This window comes from Mustela lutreola, chromosome 14 (genome assembly GCF_030435805.1).
Source record: "Mustela lutreola isolate mMusLut2 chromosome 14, mMusLut2.pri, whole genome shotgun sequence".
NCBI classification, from domain to species: Eukaryota; Metazoa; Chordata; class Mammalia; order Carnivora; family Mustelidae; genus Mustela; species Mustela lutreola.
In genome coordinates this window covers 37,858,484-37,870,250 of record NC_081303.1, presented here as the reverse complement: position 1 = coordinate 37,870,250, position 11,767 = coordinate 37,858,484, and the positions used below count along the sequence as shown (strand labels likewise).

Below are 11,767 nucleotides of genomic sequence, written 5' to 3'. Positions count from 1 at the left end.
CCCATGGACCTGACTTTGCTGGCACCTAGCGTGTCCTCTGCGAGGTCAGCATTTGTGGTCGGGAGTCTCCTCCCGCTGCCACCACCTGACCCCATGGCTCCCACACAGAGGCCCTGAGTGACTACTGGACGAACAAAAGGGTCTGTCTGACAGTATGGTTCCATGGCTCCTCCAGCAAGAAGTACGTCTGGGAAGGAAGGAAGGCACGGTGGAGCGCCACAATTCAGGCCCCCGTTGTGCTCAAGATAGTCCCACTGAGACCTATGCGGCCAGGATTGGAAACCAGTGCCCCTGCTGCCTTGTGACGGAAACCAGAGTCATGGTGGTGACAAGATGCCGGGCAGGTTTTTGCCTGGCTTGCAGCTCCTGCCAGCGAGCGAGTGGAAGGACCATCGGGACACGGGCCCCTGGAGCTTGTGTTGAATGGGCTCCTGTGGCTTCCAGAGTCAGTGAGGCCTGTGCTTTTCAGCCAAGCCTCTTGTGAGAGTTCTAGGAGTCCATGGTCAACGTGTTTCGCTTTAGTTAAATATCTTTGGTCCTGAAGTAGCTGAATTCCCAAATGAAGGTCATTCCCAGCTGAAGGGTTGGCACCGTGATCTGTGGTTATCACTTGAGATGTTAGACTATTGCTGTCCCGGGGGTTGTTCACGGGGTACTCAGTCCCGCATTGGGCTGCTCTTTCAAGCCTGTAGTAAGAGCTTTTTGTGATCAGTCACTGCTCTGGAGGCTGGTAACCATGGTCCGGCACGACTCTTCCTTGGGGACCTGTGACCAAGCAGTCCTGTCATCTGCACCAGGTCCCAATGAATGTTAGCACCTCATCAGAATGTCCACTGGGCAGACAAGGTCCCACTCCCACTGGGACTCCTGTGTGCACGACCTTGAGAGGGCATGGTAGGAGTCCATGTGACGCAGGAAGGTGCCTCCCTTCTGTGACTGCTCAGGGGACCCGATCTCGTCCCTTGTCGGCTGCTCAGGGGACCACACGCTTTTGGGGCGAGGGTTTGGCACTTGAGCTTCGGGAAGGGAGCCTGAGTCCTTCCTTTGTTTTCACAGCTCAATACATGGAAATTGATAATCTCTCAGTGAGGATGTGATGTGGAATCAAGTCAGATGAGGAATGAATCTCCTTGGAGGGCTGATCTTACCGCTGATGGGAGGAGCCTGTTTCAGAGAGGGCAGGCACGGCCTGTGTGAAGCTGCACCCAGCAAAGCTGCACCCAGCAGCTCTCCGAGAAGGGGTGTGTCCTCTCCTTCTCAAGGAGGCTTGTGGGGCAGGGCTGGGCCACATGAGGCTCCACTGAGACAGTAATAGGACTCATTAATGGTGCTTGGTCCTTTTGCTCTTACCAGTTACGTCCTTGGTTTATCTGTGACCTACCCCGAGGTTGACGTCATCACACCTGCAATATTGTCATATTTTTGTACGCATCTCTGTAAGACAAGGGTCCTTGAAACACATGACCATGGTACCAACAGCAACACTGCACATAGACTGCTGATTCGTAGGACAGAGGTGGTGCTCACATATCCCCCTTGGCTCAGTGGTTGGTTGGTTGTGCCTGGGACCTGGACGAGTCTGTTTCATCTGGCTAACGTCCCTGCATGTGCTGGGCTACCTCTGGTTTCCTTGCAGTATGCAGAAACCAGGTTGTGTGACCTAGCCGTCAAGTGGTAGAAGCCCCCATATTCTGGATTCAGTTGGTCTTCAAAACTCATTTGCTGATTTACCGCGTGTCCTCTGAGGCCACAGACCCCAGCATCCAGTGCCATCAGCTGCCGCTGTGGACGCGGACACCTGGCTCTGGCAGGTGGAGGAACATGCCCGGAGCTTTGCGTCAAATGAGAGGATTGAGTCGCGCTCAAGGACTCCAAAACCACGATTTTAACCACTACTCTTAATATTCACAAAACAATTCGAAGATATTCCAATTTATTGTGGGGGCTTTCCTCTATAGAGCTCTGTGAGTCTGTTTTATTGTTTGCATCATGTGGGCAAAGTTCTCGATACAATTTCAATTGTCCTTTTCTTCTCTGATCTATGCAGTTAAGTAGGATTGGTAAAGTGGGCCCTTCTCCATCTTGGACAAGTTGATCAGTTTTTAGCCTGAGGTGACTGGCTGTGACCAAGGGAAGTTCACCATCGTGGTCAGTGACGCTCAGGCACCCCCAGACCAGTTGCTTTATTTCAGTCCACTGCCCTCTGTAAAGTTGGAGTCGGAGTGTCTGCCCCACGCAGCTAAGCAGCAACTGGCCCGAGGTGAGCACCCAGGATGCCAAGGCAAACCATGGTGTACATCATACTCCTCCACGGCCAGACACGTGTGCTGTGCCTAGTCCCTCCTGATGCTTGCCTGCTTTTAACTCCTGGGCTCTTGGCTGAGGAGTAGAGCACAGTCCTGTGGCTCAGAACCCACCAGGAAGGGGCGCCTAGGAGGCTCAGGCTGTGACGCATCTGCCTTCGGCTCGGGTCATGGGTCCTGGGATCGAGTCCCAGGTCTAGCCTCTGCTCTGCAAGAAGACTGCTTCTCCTGCTCCCTCTGCCCCCGCCCGTTCATACTCTGTCTCTCAAATTAAAAAAAAAAAAAAAAAAAAAAAGCCTTCCTTAAGTTTTAAGTTTTTGGAAAAACAAGACATCATTAAATGATGTAACCAAAAATCATCCACTTTTAAGTTGGAGGAGCGGACTTGTGTTTTAAAATACAGCTACGGGGGCACCTGGGTGGTTCAGTGGTTAAGCATCTGACTCTGGATGGCGGCTCGTGTCGTGATCTCAAGGCTGTGAGAGCCTCATGTCAGGCTCCATGCTGAGTATGGCGTCTGCTTGAGATTCGCCTCCCTGTCCCAAACATAGGCCCCAACTCTGGGATTTGTTAAGGCTGGAAAATTCTGCATCCCAGGTCCTGGGGTCTGGCAGGAGAGCTTAGTGTAGATGAATAGTCTTGCACGTCCAAGTCCGCAGAGTAGAGCTGTTTTTAAAGAAAACAAGTGGAAAGACTTCTCCCACCTGTTCCTCCGGACGCTGCAGACTCCCAACTGCCGGCCCGGCATGGGCTCTTCACGGGGACGTCCTTCCGGGCAGGACTCTGCTGCTCGCGGGAAGCCTCCTCAAGCTCACTTCTGCAAGAACTCTCCCCAACGGGATGACTGCTTTTCTTTCCCTTTTCTCATAAACACAAATGTGCTGTGAGTTTGTATATACGCAATGCTTTCTCCAAGATCTTTTCGTATTAATTAAATAGGCTCCATGCCCAGTGCAGAGCCCAAAGTAGGGCTTGAACTCACAACTCTGAAATCAGGAGTTGGACACTTAGGCAGCCGAGTCACCTGGGTGGCTCTTTCCACGGAGATCTCCAAATAACTATGCAACAGGGCATCTGGGGGTTCAGGCGGTTCAGTGTCTGCCTTCCGCTCAGGTCATGATCCCGGAGTCCTGGAATCGAGCCCAAGGTCTGGCTCCCTGCTTGGCGGGGTCTGCTTCTCCCTCTCTGTCCCTCTCCCCTGCTCCTGCACACGCTCCCAAATAAAATCTTAAAAATGGTTATATAATTATTAGGAAAGAGATTTTAATTTCAAACTGAAAGTATATTTTCTCTATTAATCAACATATGCAATTCCTAACACGTGGTGTTAGATACAGTAATATTTTTTTTAAAAGATTTTATTTATTTATTCGACAGAGAGATCACAGGCAGAGAGGAAGGCAGAGAGAGAGGAGGAAGCAGGCTCCCTGCTGAGCAGAGAGCCCGATGCGGGACTTGATCCCAGGACCCTGAGATCATGACCTGAGCCGAAGGCAGCGGCTTAACCCACTGATCCACCCAGGCGCCCAGATACAGTAATATTTTTGAGCAAAATGGGGCAGGCACGTAATTCCTTTATAGTCAGGATCCTGGGGCACCTGGGTGGCTCAGTTGGGCACCCGACTCTTGATTTCGCTCCGACTGTGATCTCAGAGTTGTGAGATCGAGCCCCACATCAGGCTCTATGCTCAGTGGGGAGTGTGCTTGGGATTCCCTCTCCCTCTGCCCCAACCCCCTGTGCTTGCTCTCCCTCTGAATAAATAATTCTTCAAAATATAAAATCCAAGTGTTCTCTGAATTTTCCTCAAGTAATCCATGATTGCACAATTGCCCTTTATTTTTTTCAAAATTTTTTAGTAATCTCTACACCCAACATGGGGGTTGAACCCACGACCCCAAGGACTGAGTCACACATTCCACCGACTGAGCCAGTCAGGCGCCCTTGACACAACTGCTCTTCGAAAAAGACACTGCAACAGGTGAAGAGATGAAGTGGAGAACACAGGTAGGTATGTGGGTGTCAGATTCAGCCAATCAGCCATTTGAGGTTGGAAGGACACAAGGACGCTCAGCGCAAGGTCTTACTCATTCTGTTTATTGGACTGAAGGAAATACAAACAATTGGGTAAGTGCGACGCATGGACATGGAAAAGGTGTATTTAAAAAAAAAAATCCCAGTAAAGCAAATCAAAGTTAATGGAGTTTCAATTGAATAAAATTTTAAAGACGTTTAATGTACTACACATTTATAAAATAAAAGTTAACAGGGTGTTTTGTAAATAATTAGTAGAACAAGTGAAAATAAATATCAGAGACCTGAAGTTTTTATGCTTTAATGAAATAATAAAGCGAAGAAATTTAAACTACTAAATGTAATCTGAAAGGCAGTTAAAAAAAAAAAAACAACCAAGAAACAAAAATACCAGAACCCCCCAAATTTAAGAACATAATTCTCTGAAACACTGAATCCATCCATAGCAAATAGTTATTACAGACCAAAGCTCTAAGTGTCAGCTAGTTCCACCACAACGCCATGGAAATCTGGACAGTTTAGGCATCTTGAGATCAGCACGTAAATTCTTTTCTTGATCTCTCCAGCTTGGTTTGTAAGTACAAACATGCGTCTGTGGGTCTGTCCCCTCGCCACACACACACACACACACACGTTTTCAAGGAGCCAATGACAGGTTTTTTCCATCTGTGCCTAAAAATGTTACAATTCGGTTTTAGCACATTGACCCTGATAATGAAAATGCTTGAGTCAAAGATGGGGACACATCTCAATCTTATAAAAATAGAGCAGTATTAAGCAGACCCTAAACTCGAGAGAGGGTACTTCACACGTGCATGAGACTAGTAAAATTGACAAGAACCCAGAAAGTGGTTTATAGGACTTTTGATGACTTAAGTATGCTCTCTCTCCCACACGGACACACGACACACACACACACACACACACACACACACACATTTTTATACTATTAGTTTCATTAAATCCAGCCTATCTGGATTAAATAGACAGGGGATGGGTTTTTATAGTTTTTGTTTCTGCAACTATATAGGGCAGCTACTGTAACAATAGCTTAACAACACTGAAAATTTCAATTCACCCTGTTTTTAGAAAGTGTCTAAGTGTAAATAATGCAGATTCACCTCTTCTTTTAAAGTTAGCCGTTTGTAGGAAATCAGGTATAGTTTTGAAAATGCAAGTGGTAATTTGGAGAGTAAGGCCGAGAGAGAGCTGCTGAAGCCTAAATGAGAGGCTAGTGGAAACTTAAACCGGGACGTTGGTACATTGCAGAGCTGGGACACAAAGGAGATTAAGAAAAAGGTCTTCTTTCCTCCCCATTCAAAAGCAGCCACTCTTCTGCTGTCAAAGAAACGGACACACAGAGCGCCCTTTCGAGAGATGTGCGGTCTGTTTAGCACTGAGCAGAGGTGATAGGGCCAGTTCGTGTGCAGGAAACAAGAGCCTAAAAAAGAAGATTTCAAGATGGGGAGGGGTGGGAAAGAAGGGTTTTCTATTAATGTCGCAGAACGCCGTTCTGGAGGGAGAACACGCCCCAAAACAGAAACCGCTCTCTCTGGGGGTGGGTACGGATGAAAACACAGACCATAACTGGGACCTTCTTCCCTTCCTTTCAACTAGCCGGTTCCTTTCCTCACCTTGTCTGGATTTAGAGCTCGGGAACCCATCTGTTCTCCCACCCACTAAAATGGGCCCCTCTGTTGGGACGCCTGCCAGTTTCCTCTTCTGAGACGACTTACCTGGTTTTACAGGACACGTTGGCCTGGCCTAGCACAGTAGCAGAAACGGAGCCCATTAGGGAAGCTCTGTCGGTCCCCTGCCCACACCGGACCCTCACCCCTGGCTCTTCATCGCCTCCCTGCCCCAGGCCTGCTCAAGTCCGACGCCGTACTAGTCATAACTGATTGTTTGGAGGAAAAAGACATTTAATTTCATACTTGCTCCAGCCCTCAATCAATGAACGACAACAAAAACATTTTTAAGCACATGGAAATGAGCCTACTAACCTGATTTTTGGAGCCCAAATTCTCCACTGTTTTGATCTATGTGCAAAAAGTATTGGTACTTTTCAGCTTATACATTTGTTAGCCTCCTGTGCTGGCCGGCCTGCGTCCTCGCTCTCCAGCCTACAGCACTGTCAGGCAATCCTAGGTCTCTGCCCTGTGACCTCACTTAGCATGGTCCCCACACAGCCCTGGGGGGCCCACTGCCTCGGCCAGCCCGGGACGTGCTCTTCCCTGGCCACTCTGAGGGTCCCTGCACCCTCGTCACCCCACGGCAAGGAATTACACTCTCTGCAGTGTGCCTCACCTCTATGCCACCGTTTTGTGGTTTTGTTTTTTACAGTGTTTTTTTAACAGAAAAACTCTGACGTGGGGCTGGCTGGGGGAAGCCCAGGCCAGAATGGAGGCCAGGCTGGCCCTGAGTAGGCAGCAGTCTCGGGGAGCGTCCGTGGGGCCCCAGGCATGCTGCACTGGCTCTGCCCACCGCTGGTGCCCACCTTGCTATAGCGACTGGGCTGCAGGGATGGCTTCGGGGTTTGGGGACTCACCGAGAGCACGAGTGGGTTTAACTGCACTGAGGTAAAGAGAAGTTGCCACTTACTTATATACAGTTACCAATGAAGACTTTTATTCAAGCTCAAAGTAAAAAGTAATTTAAGAAAAGTGAAGTACCAGATAAACTGTAACATATAGTTATTTGTTAACTCAGAAGTATCAAAACAGGAATTCTTGATTCTCTAAGTGGTGGTCTCTGCAAAATGGAGCTTAAAGAAATCTTTTACATACCAATTTGATAAAATAATCTGCCGACCACGGTCTGTCACTTTCTCTTACTATGAGCTTTTGGGAGAATCCGTGCTATTTAAGGCCAATTGTGTTTGTCTTTCTTCTCCCCTCCTTGACTTGCCTGCCTGTCCCTGGGGCTGGCCCTGCCCTGTGCCCATAGGAGGGTTCCTGACACCCAAGCCTTTCCTCGTGCTGGACAGACTGCAGGCGTGGCTGGACCCCAAAAGGGACTTAGTATAAGCCCTTTTCTTCACCAGAATCTGATCTCGAGGGGACTCCCACTCCTCCCAGCGTTAAAAGCTGTGGTCCCCCCCTTCCCCGAGCCTCTGCAGAGAAGGGGAGGGAGTCTGGAAGGAGACCAAGTCAGCTGCATTCTGCTGTTAATGGGGTTTAAAAGCACAATGTGAACATTAGGCTTTTGGCTTATTCTAAATGTGAAATCCTCAAGATTCAAAGTGCTTTTCCTCGAAGGAGACCGTTCTTTAAACTGAAGGGGGAAGGGAGGCAAGGACTACCCACAGCACCAGTTTGAATGAGGCTCGGTATGGCAATATCGGGAAAACGGAGAAGGAGCAATCTGTCAATTTATGTATCTCTACAGGTCAGAACGTCAAGGGCCATTAAGATCAAGGACTGTGAGGTTTTAAACCCAGTTTGGGTCCATCTGGAACCTGCTGAATCCTTCTGACAAACTCAAGGAGACTATGAACTTCCCCAATGGTTACGCCTCATCTCCGCTCTCCTGTGGGATCGCACCAGAACACGTTCCCAAGCCAGGAACAGCTTGGAGCGGGCTTTGCTGCGAACCTAAGCTGACTCCTGATTTCTCCTGTTGGTAGAGATTTAAAATTCTCTTTTTGAATCTTGAATTTCTTCAACATCAGGTACTGATGTTCCATCAGGAATAAAACAAAAGGGGGGACACCTTCACGGCAGGACTCTGGATTTCCTGGGCAAGTCTCACATGGGATTCCAGAAGAGCATCAGTTATACTGCATATCTAAGTCAGAGAGGAAACTTTTTGAAGCTGGTTTAGATTCCAAATGTATACAAATGAAGTCACTTTAATCCTATAAATACTTCTTAATTTATTTTTAAAAAATTGTGCTGTTAACCCTTTTACGGGGCAACAAGCTATGTGAAAAGTACAAAACTTTTTGTCAAATGTAATATTGAGAGTGCTTTTGACATAGTTCACTGGTTTATCATCTGGATCAGTATATACTGCGCAACGGGCAAGGCTAGAATCCATGAACCAAGCTGCAAAGATCTCAAGCTAAATAAGGCGGAAAGATTTTGGAGAAACAAAAGAAGGAAATTCTTTCCTATCCAATGTATACTCTTCAGACTAATGCACTCCTTCTATCAAGCCTTCTAAACTGTTAAATAAAGTTTTCCAAACAAGCATTTAAACTTCATTACACAGAAGAGCAACAAGAATGGTATCCCACCAGACAAAAGGCAGGAGGGAAAAAAATATATATACTGAGTTCAATGGGTAAGCCTGAATGTAGCACAGTTCTTCACAACCGATGGGGGGATAATTCAACATGGTGTCCAACAACGTTCTAACGACGTGCTTCATCTCAACTGGTTACTATGAAGCAAGGTGTAAATGTTTGGCCCCAATCGGGCTTCAGAAATGGTTCTTTTTTCATGACGAGCATGTCTGTCCAGCTATCAATCATGTTTGTTTGCACCAAATCCCAAGCCATTAAAATACGACTAATTTTAAGTTAAACAGAAGTCGTCTGCTCCACATTCGCCATCAACTATCCATGCTACTGCATTCCTCTGAATGAAGACGGGATGAAATGTGTTTCGGGGGGGGGGGAGGGGAGAAGAGGGGAGGGGAAGAAAAAAGTCATCAGTTAGAAAGTTTTAATATCAGCATCATGATATTACAAAACGTACTACCACTGAGAACAATCACACCACAGCCAAGTTCTTGGTTATTTCCATCATCATCTTTAGAACAATGTGTCTGTGTCGTGTCTTAGCCTGTATATTATAGTCTAAATTCATTACTTTGATTACTGGAGAACCCAAGTGAATAATCAAATTAGAATCTCATACTTTAAAAATGAACTTTCAAGTAGTTCTGTGGAACAGGAAATCTTTATGAATAGATGACAAAATAAGAGAGGGGGGACGACCTGGCAGTCCAAGGTAGGAGGGCATCTGGGACCGTGTGCTTCACTCACTCAGCCCGAATTCTGTGCTATCTTCCAGCTGTCTGTTTTTGGGAATGGGTCAACAAGCCTCCTGGATACAGTTTAGCGGCTGTACCAGGCACAGTCCCGGGCTGGCCATCACTTGTCGGCAGTCACACACAAATGCCAGCACCCAGCCCTCAGCACCCCACTGGGCTACTTTCAGTCTCCACGGACCTGCCCACTCATTTCACAGAAATGGGGCTGCACTAAGTGGTCTTCTGTGTCCAGTGTCTTTCACTTGGCGTATTGATCTGAAGATCCGCATTGCAGCGTTGGCCTGCTTAGTCCTAACCTACTTGACACTCTCCTTAAAACAACACCGTATGGAACTCTACTGTTAGAATGAAAGGTCAGCAAGTTCGTTTTTGAAATGGGAGTCAAATATTTTTGCTTAAATGACTTACAGTATGCTAGGGTGTCATGATTTTTGAATGTCATTTTCTTCAGCCTCATCTATGTTTTCCAAAATTTCTATTCCAAACAGGTATTACTTTAATTAGTTAAAAAAAAAATTCAAATAGGGGAAAGAACCCAGAAGATACCTACATAAAAGGCATATAGCCAAATACCTAAGTTTTACAGAAACTGTTCTCCTGTTTCAGGTATCTGTGAATGTATTCCTGGGGCTGCACCTGTGCTGCCAGAACACAAGGCAGGGCCGTGGCGGTGGAGCGGACCCCATGAGGCCCAGCTCTGGCTCCCCTGCTGCCTCGGTGTCCACAGCCACTTGCTCCACCCAATGGCGGGGCAGCACAGGCATCGTCTCTGAGCTGGGTCTGAGGTGTACCTGCTTACCAGGAAATTCTTTATCTACCTAATGTTTCTCTGTGTCTCCAAATCGAACACGGCTCCTTGAAGAACAAACTTCCAAATGACTGATAAAACGAGGGAAGCAACTAGAATCATGGTTATGGATCTGTAAAACACCAGTCGTCCAGAGGGTCTTGGTTCCAGCGACGGTCCCAGAGGCACATGGGCTGGTTCCATGGGGACGCGCAGACACACTCTGCACACGTATGCAGCGGGTCTCAGTCTCACCCACATCCTCTTCCGGCCTGGCACGCTCACCAAACCGTGGGTGCTCCTTCTCGCTGACATCTAGGTGGGACACGCGGGGAACAAAAGCCTCTTCATCTGTTTTCTGGGTGACTCGCTTCCTTCTAAGGAAACCAAACACTTCGTTTGCTCTGTTTGAAAGAAGAGCAGCACATCCTTCCCGTATGAGCTCTCATGGAGTCTTCTCTCCAGCGTTGCTGTCTAGCTCAACTGAGCCATGTCCTCAAGGGAAAACCCTTCCACCCGGTCTGTGCCTCTGTCTTCTCCCCCACGGAAACAGGGGAGGACCCTGCTGTCACAGGGCTGTGATGACGGTGTGCCAGCTGGCTGGACACGCTGCCTGGCCCTGAGGCGCAGGGCAGATAGCGGTGTCCTTCTCTCTCCTGGTCATGCCCGGTGCACAGGGAACCACACGGTGTTACAGGGACTTATTCGTAAGAGCAAATCGTTCTGAAGTTGTTCAAATTTTGGAATATTAGCTAGTTCTTATGGGTGTGAAAGTAGAAAATGCTTCCTGCATCACGAAGCAAGACTTTCAAGATTTGTCAAACTGAAAAAACTAAACAGCTACACAGCTATAAATGCGGTAGCGTGCTCCCCTTCGTGCTCCCCAGTGTCACACATGTGCACACATGCGTGTACCACAGACACACAACCACACACACACACCTGTATCTCAGGTTACTGAAACTCCTTCTGAGGAGAGAAAGTACACAGTCTCTAAAAGAGGGAGGAAATGAACTCTATCCCACACTTCCAAGTACTGCTGGGCCAGGTGTCACCAGGAGGAAACACAGGGATGGTGTGCGGTGGTGTTACCTTCGATATTCTGGTGGTCTATAAAAGGTGCTGGTCCCCATATTCTAACAGTGCCATCGTCTGAGGCGCTGGCCATCATGGATGGGATCTGTGGGTTCCAGCTCACACAGTTCACTGTGCGTGTGTGCCCTGTCAGCTCCGCGATTGGCAGTTCGCTACGTTTGTGCCAGATGTAAACCTTGTGATCTGAACAAACAGGAATTCAGAGAAAAGTCAGGGAATTGACTTCAGCAAAACCAACTGATCTGAAATTTATCATCATGACACACACAACATAGGACTCAATTATTAGAACTTAATATGATGTGAATAGTTGAATAAATCACCTTATGATCACCTTTTTGACCCAACAAACTTTTCTCCTGCTAAAGGTGACTGATTCTCTCAAGTCATCATAAACTCTGCCATGTTCCTTAGTACCTGAGAGGTGGATCACAGTAAAGATCTCCCAGTGGAAACAGACATAGGACAGAGCCAATAAACGCTCCGGTGATGGGTGGCGCCTGAGCTGCACTGCGCCAAGCCAACGGCAGCAGGAATGTGGGCACAGCCAAC

General features: G+C 47.7%; 1 protein-coding gene across 4 annotated transcripts in view; it reads right to left on the bottom strand.

Moving 5' to 3' along the window:
- Positions 1-4,377: 4,377 nt before the first annotated feature.
- WDR26 (WD repeat domain 26) overlaps positions 4,378-11,767 on the bottom strand; it is a 43,689-nt gene continuing 36,299 nt past the window's right edge. For 2 of the 4 annotated variants that reach the window (XM_059146539.1, XM_059146540.1), the window contains exons 13-14: positions 11,213-11,398; positions 4,378-8,915 (exon numbers count right to left, since the gene is read on the bottom strand). In XM_059146539.1, the coding sequence (XP_059002522.1) occupies positions 8,890-8,915; positions 11,213-11,398 (212 nt within the window). In that variant the 3' untranslated portion in view covers positions 4,378-8,889. Of the gene's footprint in view, positions 8,916-9,220; positions 10,436-11,212; positions 11,399-11,767 lie in introns of those variants that run through there. The other 2 variants (XM_059146537.1, XM_059146538.1) reach the window with 1 other exon arrangement.